This window comes from Rattus norvegicus, chromosome 9 (assembly GCF_036323735.1).
Source record: "Rattus norvegicus strain BN/NHsdMcwi chromosome 9, GRCr8, whole genome shotgun sequence".
NCBI lineage: Eukaryota > Metazoa > Chordata > Mammalia > Rodentia > Muridae > Rattus > Rattus norvegicus.
The window spans coordinates 10,177,579-10,200,991 of NC_086027.1; the positions used below are offsets into that span (position 1 = coordinate 10,177,579).

The 23,413-nt window shown below is 36.5% G+C and overlaps 1 protein-coding gene across 4 annotated transcripts in view; it reads left to right on the top strand.

The window, feature by feature from the left end:
* The window catches only part of Adgre4 (adhesion G protein-coupled receptor E4), a 155,089-nt gene that overhangs the window by 92,321 nt on the left and 39,355 nt on the right, over positions 1–23,413 (top strand). For all 4 annotated transcript variants that reach the window (XM_063267566.1, XM_039084035.2, XM_063267567.1 and 1 more), the window contains 4 exons: positions 9,321–9,556; positions 12,164–12,230; positions 13,721–13,812; positions 15,737–15,917. In XM_063267566.1, the coding sequence (XP_063123636.1) occupies positions 9,321–9,556; positions 12,164–12,230; positions 13,721–13,812; positions 15,737–15,917 (576 nt within the window). The remainder of the gene's footprint in view (positions 1–9,320; positions 9,557–12,163; positions 12,231–13,720; positions 13,813–15,736; positions 15,918–23,413) is intronic.

Genomic DNA, 23,413 nt, shown 5'->3' on the forward strand with positions numbered 1-23,413 from the left:
AATGGCAATTGAACCATAGTTTATGTATCCATTCCTTGGTTGAGGATCTTCTGGGTTGCCCTCAGTTTCTCACTATTATTAATAAGGCTACTATGAACATCGTGGAGCATGTATCTGCGTGTTAGGATGGAGCATCTTTTGGGTATATGCCAAGGAGCAGTGTAGCTGGGACTTCAGGTAGAACTATTTCCAAATTTTTACAAAAATGCCATATTGATTTCCAGATGGGTAGTGTGAGTTTGCAATCCCATCAGCTTTGGAAGACAGTTCCTTTTTCCTATATCTTTGCCAGAATTTGCTGTGACCTTGAGTGCTTGTTCTTAGCTATTCTGATTGTAACAGGCCCCCTCAAAGGTAGATGGAACTGTGGGACCTGGGTTAGAGCAGGCCTACTGAGAAGTACGCAGTGCTGTTCTGGTTAGAGAAGGCCTCCCCTGTTCCCGGATAGAGCAGGCCTCCCCTCTCTGCTTAGAAGAGTTCTCCTGGATGACAGCCACAGCTGTGCTGTTAGAGAGTAGGCATGCCACTCTGCCACAGGTGCAAGTGGAGGTGCAGACCAGAAGGGCAATGGTCTTCATGTAGATCCCAAGCCTGCGGGACTCTGTGGTGATCTCACATGGCACAAGAATTGAGGCACGAGTCTTGCCTATGTCTCTGTTTAAGACAGACCTCCTGAAAGACAGGCAGGCTGCTGGGTTTAGGTGAAATAAATGCTGATCTGCCATGGATTCAGGTGAAGGTCTTTGAATTAGATTTACTGCATATACAATACTGAGGAGATACCCTGTTAACCTTGTTAGTTTCAGGCATATTCTGAGGATTGTAAGTTTTTTTCTTTATGAGCTTCATGAACCTATCTGCAGGATGGCTGTTTTATTTCAGAATAAAGTCTTATTTAACAGTCTGTCTTCTTTACATGTGCTTGTGATTGTGATGTTTCAATATTCATTGAAATAATGGCAATATTGAAGTTTGTTTTTATTATATGGCTATAATAGTACATTGTATGATTTACCTCATCCTGGTTACTCATTAATCACTTGGAAGAATGTGTGTGATTGTTTCTGTCTTTTACCTGTTGTCCTTAAAAATAATATAAATGGTGCTGCCAACATTCCTTTAAATAAAAATACATATTTATCTCAGTCAATATTTTGTACTACAATCAAGGCTGAGTATGGTAAATATCTTTATTTTTCATTCACAATTTCTGACAATTTTAAGAATTCCCTTTGACTTTAGATCACTCAAATTTTGAAAAGTATCATTTTTCTGAACACATTTTCTATACTACCTCCATCATTTTGTTCTAGTAATTTAATTGCTATCCTTACGTATTATATATTTATAAGAAGTTAAGCTGTATTTATTTATTGTGTGTGTGTATGTATTTATACATGTAAAACCAGAGGACATCTTATCATATATATTATCTCTATATCATAGAGGTGTCTAATGGTCAAACTAAGTTTTCCATGATTACAGGTAAATATCACTACTCCTGAGAAATCTATTTTTCACTCAAGTAATTGAATATGTATGCAACAGTATCTAATCCACTTTTATCTCATTTTGTAGTCATTTCATAGTACTTCGTATATATGCTTCACATTCCTAAAATGTTAATTTTGTTATCCATACATTTTGTATCATACATTTCAATTCCATATCATAGTTTCTTCTGCCATCTCAGTCATGATTTTATAAGTCAGAAACATAGCTGGAAACATTTAAGACCACATGATGCTCTTGAAGAAGAGTTGGATTTGATACCTACCACTCTCAAGGTGGTTCACAGCTGTCTGAATCTCCATTTCCAAGAGAATTACATTTGCATTAGCGGTCCCAGATACATACATATGGAACCATAAACATAGTGCACATACATAATAAATACAGGAAAGCTGCTAATTAACATAAAATGAATATTATTCTGTAAAACAAATTAGTCAAATAAATTCTTGTTCTCCTAAGTGAGGAAATCCAATTGTCACAGAAAGTTAGTGACTTAAATTAATGAATGAAAGCATACAAAGTTATTCTTTGTCTTCCTCAAATGTGCACACAGAGTGATAGTAATAATAATAATAATAATAATAACAACAAAAACAAAGTTTATATAAAGAAATATTACAGTTAGAGCTGAAAATTATTATATATATACATATGGATCAAAAATGGGCACACATTTTAAAACTAAATTTCTTAATATTTATTTCTATTGTTATATCATTTATGATATGTAAGTCTGATTTACATTCATTGAAAGTGATGAAATCTCATCCTGAGAGGATATTTATTTTATTTATATAGCTTGAATATTATTGAATATTTTTCTTTGGGGCCTCATTATCATTTTCTCTAACACAGACACTGCAAAAAAGATTTGATGAACATTTTTTGCCTTTTATCTAAGAATCAACTAGGAAGAAAAAATAATATCAAGATGGAAAGAGAGCCATTCAATCATTATTTTCAAGTTCCTAGCATAAAACATTTCATGCAGATTCCACTGAAGACACCAAGGAGGCAGCCCAGAAAGTTTGTCTTAAAATTATGTTTAAAGATCTGGGGAAATGGAATATGGATCTAGAAATCCTTCTGCATTAATAATTTGAGGCATATGCTGGTAGCGTTAATTCCTTGGGATTTTCTAACCTGATGTAGTATTCAGGTGGAAAGTATTTTTTTATTTTTTATTTATTTATTTATTTTTCCATCTTTATTAAATTGGGTATTTCTTATTTACATTTCAAATGTTATTCCCTTTCCCGGTTTCCTGGCAACATTCCACTAACCTCTCTCCCTCCCATTCTATATGGGTGTTCCCCTCACCATCCTCCCTCCATTACCACCCTCCCCCTAAGAATCCCGTTCACTGGGGGGGGTCCAGCATTGGCAGTACCAAGGGCTTTCCCTTTCACTGTTGCCCTTACTAGGCTATTCATTGCTACCTATGGAGCTGGAGCCCAGGGTCAGTCCATTTATAGTCTTTGGGTAGTGACTTAGTCCCTGGAAGCTCTGGATGATTGGCATTATTGTTCACATGGGGTCTCAAGCCCCTTGAGCTCTTTCAATCCTTTCTCTGATTCCTTCAATGGGGGTCCCATTTTCAGCTCAGTGGTTTGCTGTAGGCATTCCCCTATGTATTTACCATATTCTGGCTGTGTCTCTCAGGAGACATCTACATCTGGTTCCTGTCAGCCTGCACTTCTTTGCTTTATCCATCTTATCTAGTTTGGTGGCTGTATATGTATGGGCCACATGTGGGGCAGGCTCTGAATGGGTGCTCCTTCAGCCTCTGTTCTAAACTTTACCGCCCTATTCTCTCCTATGGGTATTCTTATTCCCCTTTTAAAGAAGGAGTGAAGCATCCTCATTTTGGTCATCCTTCTTGAGTTTCAGGTTTTCTGAGCATCCAGGGTCATTCGAGCATTTGGGCTAATATCCACATATCAATGAGTGCATACCATGTGTGTTTTTCTGTGATTGGGTTACCTCACTCAGAATGATATTTTCCAGTTCCATTCATTTGCCTATGAATTTCATGAAGTCATTGTTTTTGATAACTGAGTAGTATTCGATTGTGTATATGTACCACATTTTATGTGTCCACTCTTCTGTTGAAGGGCATCTGGGTTCTTTCCAGCTTCTGGCTACTATAAATAAAATTGCTATGAACATAGTAGAGCATGTGTCTTTTTTATATGTTGGAGCATCTTTTGGGTATATGGCCAAGAGAAGTATATCTGGGTTCTCAGGCAGAGCTTCCAGGGACTAAGTCACTACCCAAAGACTATAAATGGACTGACCCTGGGCTCCAGCTCCATAGGTAGCAATGAATAGCCTAGTAAGGGCAACAGTGAAAGGGAAAGCCCTTGGTACTGCCAATGCTGGACTCCCCCAGTGAACGGGATTCTTAGGGGGAGGGTGTTAATGGAGGGAGGATGGTGAGGGGAACACCCATATAGAATGGGAGGGAGAGAGGTTAGTGGAATGTTGCCAGGAAACCGGGAAAGGGAATAACATTTTCTGAGGAACCTCCAGACTGATTTCCAGAATGGTTGTACCAGTCTGCAATCTCACAAACAATGGTGGAGTGAGTGTTCCTCTTTTTCCACATCCTGTCCAGGATCTGCTGTCACTGGAGTCTTTGATCATAGCCGTTCTGACTGGTGTGAGGTGAAATTTCAGGGTCGTTTTGATTTGCATTTCCTCTATAACTAAAGATGTTTAACATTGCTTTAGGTGCTTTTCATCCATTCCCCATTCCTCAGTTGTGAATTCTTTGTTTACCTATGAAGCCCATTTTTTAATAGGGTTATTGTCTCCCTGCCGTCTAACTTCCTGAGTTCTTTGTATATAAGCCTTCTATCAGTTGTAGGAGTGGTAAAGATTTTTTCCCAATCTGATGGTTGCCATTTTGTCCTAACAACAGTGTCCTTTGCCTTACAGAATCTTTACAGTTTTATGAGATCCCATTTGTCGATTCTTGATCTTAGAGCATAAACCATTATTGTTTTGTTCAGTAAATTTTCTTCAGTGTCCATGTGTTCGAGATTCTTCGCCACTTTTTCTTCTATTAGTTTGAGTGTATCTGGTTTGATGTAGAGGTCCGTGATCCATGTGGACTGAAGCTTTTAATATGGTGATAAGAATGGATTGATCTGCATTCTTCTACATGTTGACCTCCAGTTGAACCAGCACCATTTGCTGAAAATGCTATCTTTTTTCCACTGGATCGTTTTAGCCCCTTTGTGAAAAATTAAGTGACCAAAGGTGTGTGGGTTCATTCCTGGGTCATCAATTCTATTCCACTGGTCTATCTGCTTGTCTTTGTACCAATACCATGCAGTTTTTATCACTATTGCTGTGTAATACTGCTTGAGTTCAGGAATAGTGATTTCTATAGAAGTCCTTTTATTGTTCAGCAGTTTTAGCTATCCTGGGTTTTTTATTCCAGATAAATTTGAAGAATTGGATTGGAATTTTAATGGGTATTGCATTGAATTAGTAAATCTCTTTTGGTAAAATGGCCATTTTTACTGTATTAATCCTGCCAGTATATGAGTGTGAGAGATCTTTCCATCTTCTGAGATCTTCTTCAATTTCTTTCTTCAGAGGCTTGAAGTTCTTATCATACAGATCATTCACTTGCTTGGTTAAAGTCACATTGAGTTATTTAATATTATTTGGGACTATTATGAAGGGTGCCATTTCCCTAATTTTTTTGGCTGGCTTCTCTTTTGTGTAGAGGAAGGCTACTGATTTATTTGAGTTAATTTTATGCCCAACCACTTTACTGAAAGTGTTTATCAGGTTTAGTAGTTCTCTGGTGGAACTTTTGGGATCAATTAAATATACTATCACATCATCTGCAAATAGTGATATTTTGACTTCTTCTTTCCAATCTGTATCCCTTGATCTCCATTTGTTGTCTGATTGCTCTGGCTAGGACTTTGAGAACTATATTGGATAAGTAGGGAGAGAGTGTGCAGCCTTGTTGAATCCCTGATTTTAGAGGGATTGCTTCAAGTTACTCTCCATTTAGTTTATTGTTAGCTTCTGGTTTGCTGTATATGGCTTTTACTATGTTTAGGAATGGGCCTTGAATTCCTGTTTTTTGTATATTAAACAATCCCTGCATACCTGGGATAAAGCCTACTTCATCATGATGGATGATTGTTTTGATGTGTTCTTGGGTTCAGTTTGCAAGAATTTTATTGAGTATTTTAGTGTCGATATTCATAAGGGAAATTGGTCTGAAGTTCTCTTTCTTTGTTGGGCCTTTGTGTGGTTTATGTATAAGAGCAATTGTGGCTTCATAGAAGGAATTTGGTAGCGCTCTGTCCATTTCAATTTTGTGGAATAGTATGGATAGTATTGGTATGAGGTCTTCTATGAAGGACTGAGAGAATTCTTCACTGAACCCGTCTGGACCTGGGCTCCTTTTGTTTGGGAGACTTTTACTAACTGCTTCTACTTCTTTAGGACTTATGGGGTTGTTTAAATGGCTTATATATTCCTCATTTAACTTCAGTACCTGGTATGTGTCTAGGAAATTGTCCATTTCCTGCAGATTTTCAAGTTTTCTTGAATATAGGCTTTTTTAAAGGATCTGATGATTTTTTGAATTTACTCTGATTCTGTTGTTATGTTTCCCTTTTCATTTCTGATTTTGTTAATTTGGATTGTGTCCTCTCATTAGTCTGGCTAAGGGTTTATCTATCTTGTTGATTTTCTCAAAGAACCAACTTTTGGTTCTGTTGACTCTTTCTATGGTCCTTTTTGTTTCTACCTGGTTGATTTCAGCTCTGGGTTTGATTATTTCCTGCCTTCTACTCCTCCTGGGTGTGTTTGCTTCTTTTTGTTCTAGAGCTTTTAGGTGTGCTGTCAAGCTGCTTATATATGCTCTCTCCTGTTTCTTTCTACAGGCACTCACAGTTTTCATTGTCTCCCATTAGTTTGGGTATGTTGCACCTTCATTTTCATTAAATTCTGAGAAGTCTTTAATTTCTTTCTTTCTTCCTTGGCCAGGTTATCATTGAGTAGAGCTTCGTTCAGCTTCCATGTATATGTGGCTGTTCCTTTCTTATTGTTATTGAAGATCAGTTTTAGCCTGTTGTAGTCTGTTAGGATGCATGGGAATATTTCTATCTTTCTGTATCTCCTGAGGCCTGTTTTATGCCTGCTTATATGGTCAATTTTGGAGAAAGTACCATGAGGTAATGAGAAGAAGGTTTTAGGATAGAATGTTCTATAAATATCTGGAAAGTCCATTTGGTTCATAAGTTCTGTTAGTCTCTCTCTGTCTGTTTAATTTCTGTTTCCATGATCTGTTCTTTGATGAGAGTGGGGTGTTGAAATCTCCTACTATTATTGTTTGAGGCGCAATGTTTGCTTTGAGCTTTAGTAAGAGTTATTTTATGTATGTAGGTGCCCTTGTATTTGAAGCATAAATATTTAGGATTGAAATTTCATCTTGGTGGATTTTTCCTTTGATGAATATGAAGTGCCCTTCCTTATCTTTTTTGATGACTTTTGGTTGAAAATCGATTTTATTCAATATTAGAATGGCTACTCCAGCTTGCTTCTTCAGACCATTTGCTTGGAAACTTGTTTTTCCAGCCTTTTACTCAGAGGTAGTGTCTGTCTTTGTCTCTGAGGTGTGTTTCCTTTAGGCAGCAAAATGCTTGGTCCTCATTACCTATCAAGTTGGCTAATCTTTTTTTTTTAAATTGGTGAATTTTGTCCATTGATGTTGAGAGATATCATGGAATAGTGATTGTTGCTTCCTATTATCTTCGTATTTGGAGATGAGATTATGTTTTTGTGCTTGTAATCTCTATGTTTTCTTGCAAAACTATTAGTTTATTGCTTTTTCTAGGGTGTAGCTTGCCTCCTTGTGTTGGGCTTTACCATTTATTATCCTTTGCAGGGTTGAAAGATATTGTGTGAATTTGGTTTTGTCATGGAATATCTTGGTTTCTCCATCTATATTAATTGAGAATTTTGCTGGGTATAGTAAGCTGTGCTGGCATTTGTGTTCTCTTAGGGTCTGTATGACATCTGTCCACGATCTTCTGGCTTTCATAGTCTCTGGTGAGAAGGCTGGTGTGATTCTGATAGGTCTGCCTTTATATGTTACTTGACCTTTTTCCCTTACTGCTTTGAATATTCTTTCTTTGTTTTGTGCATTTGGTGTTTTGACTATTATGTGACAGGAGGAGTTTCTTTTCTGGTCCAATCTTTGGAGTTCTGTAGGCTTCTTGTATGTTTACGGGTATCACTCTCTTTTGGTAGGGAAGTTTTCTTCTATGATTTTGTTGAAGATATTTACTGGTCCTTTGAATTGCGAGTCTTCCTTCTCCTCTATACCTATTATCCTTAGGTTTGATCTTCTCTTTGTGTCCTGGATTTCCTTTATGTTTTAGGTCAGTAGATTTTCCATTTTCCATTTTCTTTGACTGTTGTGTCCTTGATTTCTATGGAATCTTCTGCTTCACTCTTCTATCTCCTGTATTCTGTTGGTGATGCTTGTATCCACGGCTCCTTGTCTCTTCCTTTGGTTTTCTATATCCAGTGTTGTCTCCCTTTGGGCTTTCTTTATTTTTTCTATTTCCATTTTCAATTCCTTCACCTGTTTGATTTTGTTTTCCTGTAATTCTTTCAGGGATTTTTTTTGTTTCCTCTCTAACGGCTTCTACTTTTTTACTTGTGTTTTCCTGCATTTCTCTTAAGGAGTTCTTTATGTTTTTCTTAAAGTCCTCCATCATCATGATCAAATGTGATTTTAAATCTTGATCTTGCTTTTCTGGTGTGTTTGGATATTCGGTGTTTGCTTTGTTGGGATAATTGGGCTCTGATGATGTGATGTTTTCTTGGTTTCTGTTACTTGGGTTCCTGCGCTTGCCTCTCACCATCAGGTTTTCTCTGGTATTACCTTGTTCTGCTATTTCTAGGAGTGGCTTATAGGCTTGTGTGTCAGGAGTGCTGTAGACCTGTTTTCCTGTTTTCTTTAAGCCAGTTATGGGAACAGAGTGTTCTGCTTTCAGGCATGTAGTTGTTCCTGTCCACTGGCTTTCAGCTGTCTTTGTGGGAGGGAATCAGTAGGGCCTCCCCCTACTTCTCCTGGGTCTCTGTGCACAGGGCAGTTGGTGCTAGTCGTTTTCCTCTAGAGTCAGAATTGTGGGCAGAGAGTAGACTCCTCTGGATTCCCAAGCATGTCTGCCTTTCTGAAAGCCTAGCACTCCCGCCCATGGGGTTTGGGAGCAGGGAGCTGTTGGCGGGATCAATTAGGTTTGGGCACCAGCTAGAAACTGGAAGTGTCTGGTCCCAGAGGAATTTTGCCTTTGTGTGTCCTGAGTCCACCAGGCAGGTTACTTGGAGCAGATTAGTTGGTATTACCTCTGGTCTCATGCCTGAATTCACTCCTCAGGGCTTGGTTTTAGCTCTCCCCGTAGGCAGGAAGCAGAAGGTCCTGCCTCTCATTCTTCTGTGCCCATGTGCACAAGGGGCCCAAATGTCACTAGGCATTTTCCTCTCTGGTCTCGAGCCTGAGTCACTCCTTGGGGCTGATTTTCAGCTCTTCATGAGGGCAACAACCAGAAGTGCCTACCCCTCCATGTCCTGTGTCCCTATGCACAGGGAAAATAAAATTTAATGACCATAATGTACTCCCTCAAAGTGTACTGTTTCCAAGCAAAATGTCACAGAAACCTATTGTACTACCATAGCAACATCCAGTAAAAAAAATAGGTACTTAGAATTAGATCAAGCACAGCTGACATCTGTCCTACAATTTTTATTTTCCCTCCCAGGTGCTGTGCTCAATCATAGCAGGAATGTTGCACTATCTCTACTTGGCTTCCTTCATGTGGATGTTTCTGGAAGGGCTACACCTTTTCCTTACTGTGAGAAATCTCAAAGTGGCCAACTACAGCCACTCAGGCAGATTCAAGAAGAGACTCATGTATCCTGTAGGATATGGGTTTCCTGCCCTTATTGTTGCTGTGTCTGCAATAGCTGGTCACAAGAATTATGGAACATACAACCAGTAAGCATGGTATATGCATGTGTGTATGCAAGAAGAAAATGTATAAATGTAACTTATGAATTATAAATTCCACAGGAAAACTAAATTTATGTTTTTTGTATTGTTAAGAATATTGTTTCTTAGTGTCTTTTTTTGTTGTGGTGCCCAAATTAATTGTATTATAGCTGTAACATGAAAAGTTGTCCCCAGTCATAGATGCCATTTGCTACCCTTAATTATATATATATTTGTTTGAAACAATAGACACAGGCTTTTGTTTTGTTTTGTTTTTGTTTTGTTTTGTTTTGTTTTGTTATTGATGCCTTGTTTCTTTGAGAGATGGTCTCATGCATCCAAGGGTGGAATGGAACTCACAATGTAGTCAATTGTGAGCTTCCTATCTTACTGGTTCTACATCCTGGTGCTTTCAGATCCATGCTCAGTTTGTGCAGTAGTGATGCCAGTGTGACATCTGGGTGCATCCAAGATGCACCCTCTCATGGCTGGTCCATAGACTTGGTTCCACATTTTCTAATATCATAATCTAACTGAAACCCTCAGTAGCTCTGGTGTTTTATTGCATTGAGAATTTGGTAAAATGAGAGGTCCTTACCTTCTCACAATCTCCAATTAATATCAGATGGATTGTGTTCTTTAAGAACCTCAAACAGTAGGTAAAGATTAAGATTATTTCTTTGAATAAAAATAGTGAAAAGAAAAATAGTAACTACCAAAGGCTGGTCTGTCGCTCATGTGGCTTTCAACATTACTCCATGGAGATGAAGTTATTAATTTCATTGATAGACATGTGGAGATAGTTGTAGTTCATACGTGTTTTGAAAGGTGAGATCTGAAAGGAAGCCAAGTAAAAGTACTCAATGCTGCATTATGAAGAGTCACAAATTTCTGTCTTTTTAAGAAAAAATTTCCAAATCTCTTCTCTCAGCAGTAAGTTGAATTGATTATCATTTTGATAGTGTTGAGTTACAAGCTTTGTTATACCTAGATAGAATGTCATCCATAAGAACAATCTTACACTAAAAGATATGCTTAGTGTGCACTTTGAATCTTACACTCATCCAGAATAATGATAGAGCATGAATAGTAAACAAAATTGTGAACAGGAAAACTGTTTCAATAAAGTACCAAATATTAATTATCTTATGTTTTCAGACCAGTTACTCCAAATGACTTTACTAGTTTCTTTACCAGTCACTCTAAAGCATATTTCTATGTATCATTAATAATATATAAAGTAATGTGTTGTAAAAATTAATCTCAGATCATCATCTCTACCCCAACTTTATATTTTCAGGTCCCAGATAAATTACACACAAGTTTTATACTTTAAATAAGCATTTAATACACTTGAATAAGGCAGATAACTACCCTTTAAGCTACCTGAATCTACTTTCTTATCAATAGTCATGAGGTATAAATTGGTATATTTCATCTGAACTGCCCTTAACTCCAATATGCTGTCCTTCATGGCAAAGTTTTCGCAATTCACCTACCTCATGGTAACTTTTTCACTTTCAATCTTCTCTCCCTACTCATGTTTCTCTTCTAACAGCAAGCTCAGGAATTCCCAACTCTGCTTATTGTAATTCTGCCCAGTTACGAGTATCACTAGTCACCAATCATGAATAACTGAGTAACTTGGGAAGGGGGGCAAGGTTGCATAGTGTCAGTTGGGTCTACCTGTAGGTTCTACCCTGGGAGTAACCTGGCCTTGGGGGCCAGTATTTAGTCTCACAATATTTAGAAAAGACCACACATCAACAGGAAGGAGTGTAACTGAATCCCAGTAAAACTTATATGCAAAATATGAATATTTCGCTATTTCATTTGCTACAAGGTTGCAGTTTTCAATCCAAGATGACAATTTATGAATGGATACTTTTTGTATCCTAAATATTATCTGTTGTACATTATAGTTATCAGATTCATAGTGCTCTGCCAAGACTCAGTTATTGACATTTTCCATGACAAAATATAAAAATCCTCAAAAAATCAAGTATTTTTACACAAAATGTTTAATTTCTTTGATGTAGCTACAGCTAATTGTTGATTTTACTGTCTCATTTCTACCCATTTCATTATAACAGCCTCATCTATTGGACTTGCTTTCACTTTGAAAAGTTACATGTTTATCATCCTACTTAGGCTATATCATCTATAGTTTGTAGATGAGAAAATTTCCAAGTGACCAATGAAAGTTTAAAATAAATGGAGAAGCATCCATGTTTACATAGCCAATCTTCCTAAGATATACACTTTACAAAAAAAAGTTCTAAATCTTTGAAACATTTAAAACTTTACAAAAATTTATCTTTTGAAAATTAGGGAAATTATTAAAAATTTATTTGGAGAAATAACAGCTTTTGAGTTTAAGTGTCTCGTTGCTTTACAAGTCAGTTTAACTTTTCCAAGTTTTGATTACTTCCTATTTCCTACTTGGAAAACACGATCCTCAGTGCACATAGCTTTTGTCAGACAAGAAATTCTTCTGAAATTCTTCTAGGAATTATTGGGTCCACACAGTGTTAAATCATACTCTAGGGCCTGGTGTACAACTCTTCTTTCTTCAATAGTTTCAGACTGATAATTCTCATCTTCTGAACACAGCTGCTGGCTCAGCCTTCATAGAGGATTCATCTGGAGCTTCTTGGGGCCAGTGGCAGCCATTATCTTGGTAGGTGATTGTTACTTGTGAGGATGCCTACATTCAGGTGGCATAGAATAGAATGCATATTTTATTATCTCTTAAACTGGAGCTGAAGTGAAGAAGTGGAGATAGATATCAGTCTGAAAGCATTTTGTTCCTAAGTATATTGTTATCATACATCTCCCTCTCATATGGTTATCTTCCATTAGTTCATTTTTAAATGTATTTTTGAGGAATTTATACACACACACACACACACACACACACACACACACACACACACACACACGGGACTATGATCCTATTTAACCCTTATTTATTCCTTCCAGCTCTACTCCAAATATTGTTTACTCTTCCTTTTAATGTTACTGAATGAGTTAAACTAGGATATGCCATACATGTGTGGATTCGTGTCCAGCATTGCAATCATGAATAGCCTATTAGAGGGCATAAACAAAAAAAGTGACTCTTTTTTTTTATTCTACTGACTATTGAGGCCAGTCATTCCTCACTTCAGATGGCATCTCAAGCATTCCTTCCTCACCATGCTGGCATTTTGTGTTACTTAATCTTAAGACGGTTTTGTCTGGATAACTGTGGTGGCAGTGAGATCATGAGCAAAATAAACTTGTCGTACATAGACAGTATTTTTCAGCATCTTTATGATTTTTCTCCTGCACTTTATACACACACACACACACACACGCACACACACACACTCACATATATACATATATATATACCAATCATAAATTTGTTAATTGATTTTTTTCTTCAGAAAATATTGAATGAGCATCCATTTACTGTATAAATTTTGTTCCTAAATTTAAAATTTTTTAATCAATAGTTTTTGCCTAGGTCAATGTCTTAAGGTTTCCTGCTATATAGACCAATATTTGACCAAGGCAAATATAAAGGCAAACATTTAATTAGAGTTGACTTATATTTTCTGAGATGTAGACCACTCTCTTCTTGGCATGAAACATGGAAGCCTGCAGGTAGACATGCTGCTGGAAGAGCCCAGGTGGCTCATCTTGGTCTTAAGGAAGCTAGGAGGAGACTGTGATTCACAGAAAGTCGGAAGGAAATTATATTTTCAATTGTGTGGAGCCTGTGTATAGGAGAACTTAAATCCCACCTATGCACTGTCAAACTACATTCAACAAGGCCATGCATCCTCCAATAAGGCCATAATTTCTACGAGTGGCACTCACTATGGCCAAGTATTCACACACATGAGTCTTTGGGTAGCAAACTTATTCAAAGTACAACTGCCATGAATGACTAATAGCCTTTCATTTTCATAAGTTTCTATTTTGAGTAAAAAGTACAGAAAATTATCAAAAACTGAGGGCAGCTATAATTGTATTATGGGCTGAGCACAATATTTCAGAGAATGCGCATAGATCTATAGGAATTCTGAATTATTAATAAATGATTCTGAGATCCAACAAAGTTATATATGAAAAATATTCGTGAAAAACTCTCTAATTCATTTTCTAATGCCATTTCCACAGATAAACCTGGTGTTCTACTTTCAAGTTCTATGGATTTTGAGAAGCAAACTTTCTTCTCTCAATAAAGAAGTTTCTACACTTCAAGACACAAAGTAAGAATGTAGTGGAAATGGACTGTTCCAATTGCAACAATTTTAGAGGAAAAACACTTATTTAAAACTATAATAACATGTCTTAATGAAGTCCATAGAGGTCTTGGTTAGCAGAATTGAAGTCCTAGCTTCTGTACTCAGACTAACAGACAAATACATGAAATCATACCAAGGTACAAAACTAAATTCTCCATACTATACCCCTGGGCATAACCAGCAACTTTGAATAGAAGAAGGTCAAAAGTCTACATTTCAGTTAATCCAATGCAGTCTTTTAACTATGTACTATAGATATTTTTGTTATTTAATTATTTGTGTAATATTATTTATGGAATATATATATATATATCAAGAGATTTGTCTTAATTTATTTTCGTACTGCTCTGACAAAATGAAATAACAAATATATATTAATGAAGAAAAGGGTTTTTTTTAATCTCACTGGTCTTGAACTTTGTATACCAAAAATTGAGGAAAGGTCAAGGTAAGGAGATATTGAAATATGTTGCTATATAGCATTCACACCTGCAAAGAAGATGGTGATGAATACATGCATGTATATATATTCCATTCTACAGCTTATGTAGTATATGATCCCAGCTCTCTGGTATGATACTGTAACATTGGGCAGAATGTCCCTCCTTAATTAATATAATCAAGACAATCCTTCAAATATATACACAGAGGTTAACCTTAATCTCAGTATTACTTCACAGATATGCTCCAAAATAGGCTATTTAAGTGATTCTGTTTTCTGCCAAGTAGACATCAAATGCATTACAGCTCCATTGTTATTAACTTTATACCCAAACAGTTTACATTCTACTCCTGGTCCCCACAGCCTCAGAGCCATTACATAATAGGACATTTGTGCAGTCCAATGAGAAGCCTTTAAAGACATTTATAGCTCCAGTATAGTAAAACACCAAGTTTTATTATATACATATAAAATTTCTCAAGTGTGTATTTTTATAATTTTTCTCTTACTCTCTTTATATGCATTATATCTTGTCCACTGTATCTCTTCATTCCATTCCAAGTTCCTATCCAAATCTCATTTTTTTTCTCCAGATCCACTTCTCTGTTTCCTTTAACAATGAAAAGAGCCCGGGAAAACTACCAAACATGGCTTAGTATGGTAGGCATAAACCCTCATACCCAAGCTGGACATGGAAAGCCAGTAGGAACAAAAGGGTCTTAGAATCAAGCAAATACTTCCCATTCCCACTGTTGATAGTCCAGCAAAACCACCAATTTATACAGTCAAAAATATATGTGGAGGATGATGCAGGGTATGTGTTTGTTGTTACAGTCTGTGTGAGCCTCTATGTGCTCTCTTTCACTGATACATTTGGCTGTATTTGCCATAGTATCTTCTACCCTGTGCCTCCTATAGGCATTCCTTCACATCTTCCATGAGGCTCTGCCGACTTCACCTAATTTTTGGCTGTGAGTCTTTGCATCTATTTCCATTAACTTCTAGATTATACCTGACTGATGAAGATTGGGCTAGACACTGATCTACGCCAATAGTGGTTTATCATTAAGAATCATTTTACTTACTTTGTTGCCTGTTTTGTTTGGTTTTATTCTGGGTCTCCGAGCTGTACTACCTATACTTCTTGGCAAACCAGAAAGTGGTGTGTGTGTGTGTGTGTGTGTGTGTGTGTGTGTGTGTGTGTGTGTGTGCGCGCGCAGTAGGCCTCATTTGGACCAATCATCAGTTGACCACTGCCATAAGTTTTGCAGCATCATTACCTCAGCACATCTTGTTTGTAACACAAGTATATTCTGAATATGTGAAATATTTGTAAAAATTAATAATCTAGCATATGAGAAAACACACAATTTCCATCATCTAAATTAACTTGCAGTAAAAGCCTAATGGGCAGTAGTTAACTTTGTTGTCATTATTTTCTTCCAGGATTATGACATTTAAAGCCATCGTTCAGCTATTTGTATTAGGATGTTCTTGGGGCATTGGCTTATTTATTTTCTTTGAAGTTGGGAAGACAGTGAGATTGATCTTTGCCTATCTGTTCACCATCATCAATGTCCTGCAGGGTGTTTTGATATTTCTGGTACATTGTCTGCTTAATCGCCAGGTAAGGCTGTGTCATTTCTCACACACATAGCTCTAAAAGTGTCTTTAACAAGATATGCATATTCTATTTTTCACACTTCAATTTTGAAATTTTCATTTCTTTATTATAGTTTTAAGTTTTGTTTAAATAAAGCATACAATGTGTTTCATATCTAAGTATACATCTTAGAGGCATGTCACAATGAGATTGATCATTCTCCATTAACAAAGGCTTCTTTGTTACCTTTATTACCCATAAGATTTGGGGGTTTTGTTCATGTTGTATCATTGACATTTGATTGACTTAATATTTATGAAATGAAAAAGTCTTCACTTGACAGTGATTTTGGCTGGCATTATAAACATAGTGTGTGATATTGTCTGGTATCCATATGGGAAGGGGATCCTATTAAAATCACTTAAATCTTGAAGCTTGCACATATTACTTAAAGATATCATTTCTGAATGCTTTTGATTAACCAAAGCAAAGTTCATTATAAAATTTGAGCTAACCATGGAGGATATGTATAATTTCTTGTAGTGATGTGTATTTTAAAGAGAGACAGAGTGACATTCAGCACAAGCTACTTCACTCTCAAATCTCCCATTCAGAAGTTTTTTTTTCATGATGAAAAGATTATCCCTATTCTTTCTGAGTCTACTTTATCCTCAGGAAATATTGCAATGTCTTATTTGAAGGACTCAGAATCTACAACAAAGTACAATGTAACCTAGCAGCACATGTTATATTTTGCAAGGGTTGTAATTATAATTTATTATCTATTTGCAACCACTTTTGGTGGCCTTTCTGTTGTTTTGTTTGTATGTTTGTTTACTATTCACTGTAAAAATAACAAGAGTTAAGGTGCTAATACAATGAGGCCATTATCATTACAGTTTATTAATTTCAGTTCATTTATTTATGGGGATATTAGGCTTGTGTGATATTTACAGATAAAAGTGTTTGTCTTTTCGTGTTTGGAAAGAGTTCATTAAAAAAAAACAAGACCCTCCAGTCTACAATTGGTATGGCATGATCGCAGCCTTTTTACTTAAAAAATCCCACCCTGCTTTGCTTGGCTTTCCAGGGATGTTTTCCCTCAAGGGACTAGTCTGCTTTTGGTAAGGTTGTGAATAAAAGAATCATTGCAATTCTAATGGAACTAGCTCTCATGGGGATCTTTAATCTTTCTCAAGTAAATTATTTCAAATGAAATTATATGCAACATGTGGAGTTGTGTTAAATCATGTTGAGGAGTACAAATTAATATCTTATTTATGTTAGTGTATTCTCTCATATATTTTATCCCGACAGCAGTTTACATCCCTTCCTTTGTCTAGTCCCTTTCCCTACTTCTCCCTTCCATATTCTCTTCCTTTTCCTTTCAGAAAAAGGCAGGAATCCCAGGGATATAAAGCAAACATTGCTTATCACGTCTCAATAAGCCTGGTCTAAGGTTTGGTTGTGCATCTCTACATCACTTGCTGGATGTAGCCTTTATGATGGTGATTGTCAGACTCATGTATACAAGTATAGCAGAAAATCATTATAAATTATTTTGTTGACTTTATATTTTGCCAGTCATGTTCACTTCTGTCTTTAGACTAGTCTAAAGAGTATTGACATTAGGTCTTACATAAAGGTCTGAAGGAATTCTGCACTAATCCCATCTGGTCCTGGGATATCTTAGTGGGGAGACATTTAAAGACTCCATCTATGTCTTTAGGGATCATGGGATGGTTTAGATTGTTTATCTGATCCTGATTTAACTTTAGTACCTGGTATCTGTCTGGAAAATTATTTATTTCTTCCAGACTTTCCAGTTTAGTTGAATATAGACTTTAGTAGTAGGATCTGATGATTTTTTTTAAATTCCCTCCATTTCTATTGTTATTTCTCACGTTTCATTTCTGATTTTGTTAATTTAGATACAGTTTCTGTGCCCTGGGCCCTGGGCCCTGTGGTTAGTATGGTTAAGGGTTTCTCTGTCTTGTTCATTTTCTCAAAGAAGAAGCCCCTGGTTTTGCTGATTTTTTTGTAAAGTTCTTTTTGTTTCTACTTGGTTGATTTCAGCTCAGAGTTTGATTATTTCCTGACATCTATTCTTCTTGGGTGTATTTGCTTTTTCATTGTTCTAGAGCTTTCAGGTATGCTGTCAAGCTGCTAGTATATGCTCTTTTTAGCTTCTTTTTGGAGGCACTCAGAGCTATAAGATTTCCTCTTAGTACTGCTTTCACTGTGTTTCATACATTTGTGTTATGTTGTGCCTTCATTTTCATTTAATTTTAAATAGTCTTTCATTGCTTTCTTTGTTTGTTCCTTCATCAAGTTATCATTGAGTATAATGTTGTTAAGCTTCCTTCTGTATATGGGCTTCTGTTATTTTTGTTGTTAATGAAGACCAGCCCTAGTTTGTGGCAATCTGATATGAGTCATGGGATTAGTTCTATCCTCTTGTATCTGTTGAGACCTGTTTTGTGATGGATTATATAGTCAATTTTGGAAAATGCGAAATGAGGGGTTGAGAAAAGTTATATTCTTTTGTTTTAGGATGAAATGTTCTATTGATATCTGTTATATCCATTTGATAACTTCTGGTCATTTCACTGTGTTGCTATTTAGTTTGTTTCCATGATCTGTCCAATGATGAGAGTGGTGTATTGAATTGTCCCACTATTATTGTGGGAGGTGCAATGTGTGCTTTGAGCTTTAGTAAAGTTTCTTTTAAGAATGTGGGTGCCATTGCATTTGGAGCATAGTTATTCAGAATTAAATATACATATTGGTAGATTTTTCCTTTGACAAGTATGAAGTGTTTTTCCTTACCTTTTTTGATAACTTTTGGTTGGAAGCCAATTTTATTTGATATTAGAATGGCTACTCCAGTTTGTTTATTAAGAACATTTGCTTGGAAAATTGTTGTCCAACTTGTTACTTTGATAGTATCTCTCTTTATCCCTGAAGCATGTCTCCTGTATGCAGCAATATGCTGGGTCCTGTTTCCATATACAGTCTCTTAGTCTATGTCTTTTTATTGAGGAATTGAGTCCATTGATGTTGAGAGATATTGAAGACCAATGATCATTAGATGCTGAGAAAGCATTTGACAAAATTAAACACCCCTTCATGTTAAAAGTCTTGTAAAGATCAGGAATTCAAGGCACACACCTAAACACAATAAAAGCAATATACAGCAAACCAGTAGCCAACATCAAACTAAATGGAGAGAAACTTGAAACAATCCCACTAAAATCAGATACTAGACAAGAATGGCCACTGTCTCCCTACCTATTAATATGGTACTCAAATTTCAAGTCAGAGCAGATAGATAAAAGGGGTGGTAAAATGGATAGAAATTGAAAAACAAGAAGTAAAACATCACTATTTGCACATTATATGATAGTATAATTAAGGGACCCCCAAAATTCCACCAGCGAACTCCTAAACATTCTCAACTGAAGAATATCAAATTGCTGAGAGACACCTAAAGAAATGTTCAACATCCTTATTCATCAGGGAAATGCACATCAAAATATCCCTGAGAATCCACTTCTACCAATCAGAGATGCTGGTGAGGATGTGGTGAAAGAGGAACACTCCTCAATTGTTTGTGGGATTGCAAGCTGGTACAACCACTCAGGAAATGAGTTGGTTTCTTAGAAAATTGTACATCATACTACTAAGGACCCAGTTATACCTCTCTAACTCAAAAGATGCTCCAACATTCAACAAGGACACATGTTCCACTGTGTTCATAGCAGCAAATTTTTGTATCTAGGACTCATCATCTTGAGGGTGTAACCCAATCACAAAAGAACACATATTGTTTGTACTTACTGATATGTGGATATTAGCCCAAAAGCCCAGGGGCAGGTTTCTGCAGGGGAAACTGAGAAAGGGGATTTAAAATGTAAATAAAAATATGCAATAAAAGAAACAAATTGAAAACTATATATCTGTGGTTTCTGTGATGGGTTTTGTTTCCTTAATTTCTCAGCCTGATTATCTTTTAAATAAAGGAAGGCTACTGATTTGTTTTAATTAATTTTATATCCAGCCACTTTTCTGAACTTGTTTATCTGCTACAAGTGTTCTCTGATTGAATTTTGAGATGTCTCATGTATACTACCATATCATCTACAAAAGATGATACTTTGACTTTCTATCTTCCAATTTTTCCCACCTTAATCACCTTTTGTTGTATAATTGCTCTATCTAGAATTTTGAGTACTATATTGAATAGACAGAAAGTGGGCAATGTTTCTTTTCCTAGATTTTAGTGGATATGCTTCTAGTTTCTATTTAATTCGATGTTGGCTGTTGGTTTGCTATGTATTGCTTTTGTTATGCTTAAGTATGTGTCATGAATTCCAGGTGCTTCCAAGACATTTAACATGAAGTGGTGTTGTATTTTTTTGAAGGCTTTTTCAGCATTTAAAAAAAGACCATGTGGTTATTTTTCCCTTGAGGTTGTCTATATAGTGTATCATGTCAATGGATTTTTGTGTATTGAACCATCCCTGCATCCCTGGGATAAAACCTCCTTGATCATGTTTAATGTTGGTTTTGATTTGTTCTTGGATCTGGTTTGGGAAAACTTTATTGTTTATTTTTTATTCATTAATCATAAGCAAAGCTGATCTGAAGTTCTCTTTTCTCCTTATGTCTTTGGGTGATTTAGGTAGCAGAGTAACAGTGATTTCACAAATGAATTAGGTAGTGGTCACTCTGTTTCTGTTTGGTGAAAGAGTTTGAGGAATGTTGGTATTAGATCTTCTTTGAAGGTCTAAAAGCATCTATCCTTGGGCTTTTTCTAATTGGAAGATTTTTGATGACTATTTCTTTTCCCATACGGATTATGAGACTGTTAATTTTGGAATGTGGTATATGTTCTTTTATTTTAGAGGAGTGTTTAACTACGGTGGTTTTGTTTTGTCTGTTTTCTTGAAGTTGAGTATTGTTATTTCAAGTTCTATAAATAATTATACTGTAATTTTGATGGAAGAATGCATTGCTCAAGGTAAGGTGGCCATGTTTCCTATGATTATTCTACCTACTTATGTGTATAGGCAACCTCTCTAACTTCTGGTATCTTCTTTAATTTCCTTTTTAAATGACTTGAAGATTTTGCCATGTAGGTCTTTTCCACGCTTAGGGTTACATCAACATATTTTATAATACTTATGGTTATTGTGAATGGTGTCGTTTCTTTCATTTCTTTCAGCCTATTTTTCCTCTGTTATAGGAAGGCTATTGAATTTTTTGTTTGTTTGTTTAATTTCAGGGAGTTTGTATGATGGATTTGATGGACAAATTTTCTTTTCTTTCCTTTTCTTTCCTTTCTTTCTTTTTTTTCCAGGAGCTGAGGACCTAACCCAAGGCCTTGTGCTTGCTAGGCAAGCGCTCCACCACTGAGCTAAATCCCCAACCCCACAAATTTTCTTATGTACATTCAGGCCTCCATCTCTGGGGTAAACCATGGTTGAATATGATAACTGATCTTTTTGATGTGTCCTTGAGTTTTGTTTGTGATTATTTTATTGAATTTTTTTACATTAATGTTTATGAGGAAATTGGTCTGTTGAATCACTATATATTGATGTTTGTGTAGTTTGGGTATCAGGCAAATTATGTCATCATAACATAAGTGGGCATTCTTTATTTTATTTTATTTTTGTGGAATAAATTTTAGAGGTTTCCATTTAGCTCTCTTTCAAATGTGATAAATCCACCTGACTGTTTTTTGTTTGTTTGTGAGACTTTTAAATGTCCCTATAACATATAAACCTATCCAGTCTACAGGATGATGTCCTTGCCCCTTAACACTATCCCACTAGACCTCCCCAATCCCTGGGGACTCAAGTCTCTTGAGGGTTATATGCTTCTTCTCTGAAAGAGTCAGACTCAGCAGTCTTCTGCTGTATGTATGTTGGAGGTCTTGTATCTGCTGGTGTATGCTGCCTGGTTGGTAGCTCAGTGTCTAAGAAATCTCAGAGATCCAGGATAATTGAGACTGCTAGTCTTCCTCTAAGATTGCCCTCCTCCTCAGCTTCTTCCAGCTTTTCCCTAATTCCACCATAGAAGTCAGCAGCTTATGTCCATTGGTTGAGTGTTTGTTGGTTCTTTTAGAGGGTAGTCATGATATATCCCTTTCTGTGAGCACACCAAACATCAATATTAGTATCAGACCTTGGAGACTCTCCTTAAGCTGGATCCAAATTTGAGCCTGTCACTAGAACTCCTTTTCCTCAGACTCTTCTCTGTTTTGTCTGTGCAGTTCTTTCAGACAATACCAATTTTGGTCAGGGTTTTTGACTGTGGTATAGTAACCCAATCTCTTCATTTAATGCCTTTATTTTCACATCCTCGCCAGCATGAGCTGTCACCTGAACTTTTTTTATTTTTTCTTTATTAACTTGAGTATTTCTTATTTACATTTCAATTGTTATTCCCTTTCCCAGTTTCCAGGCTAATATCCCCCTAACCCCTTCCTCTTCCCTTCTATATGGGTGTTTCCCTCCCCATCCTTCCCCATTACTGCCCTCCCCCCAACAATCCCATTCACTGGGGGTTCAGCACTTCCTTGCTTCATCAATCTTGTCTAATTGGGTGGCTGTATATGTATGGGCCACATGCGGGGCAGGCTCTGAATGGGTGTTCCTTCTATCTCTGTTTTAATCTTTGCCTCCCTATTCCCTGCAAAGGGTATTCTTGTTCCCCTTTTAAAGAAGGAGTGAAGCATTCACATTTTAGTCATCCTTCTTTAGTTTCATGTGTTCTGTGCATCTAGGGTAATTCAAGCATTTGGGCTAATAACCACTTATCAATAAGTACATACCATATGTGTTTCCCTGTGATTGGGTTACCACACTCAGGATGATATTTTTCAGTTCCATCCATTTGCCTATGAATTTCATAAAGTCATTGTTTTTGATAGCTGAATATTATTCCATTGGGTAGATGTACCATATTTTCTGTATCCATTCCTCTGTTCAAAGGCATCTGGGTTCTTTCCAGTTTCTGGCTATTATAAATAAGGCGGCTATGAACATAGTGGAGCATGGGTCTTTGTTATATGTCGGGGCATCTTTTGGGTACATGCCCAAAAGAGGTATAGCTGAGTCCTCAGGTAATTCAATGTCCAATTTTCTGAAGAAACTCCAGACTGATTTCCAGAATGGTTGTACCAGTCTGCAATCCCACCAACAATGGAGGAGTGTTCCTCATTTTCCACATCCTTGCCACCATCTGCTGTCACCTGAATTTTTGATCTTAGCCATTCTCACTGGTATGGCGTGAAATCTCATGATTGTTTGATTTGCATTTCCCTTATAACTAAAGATGTTGAACATTTCTTTAGGTGTTTCTCAGCCATTGACATTCCTCAGCTGTGAATTCTTTGTTTAGCTCTGAACACCATTTTTTAATAGGGTTATTTGTCTCCCTGCCATCTAATTTCTTGAGTTCTTTGTATATTTTGGATAAAAGCTCTCTATCAGTTATAGGATTGGTAAAGA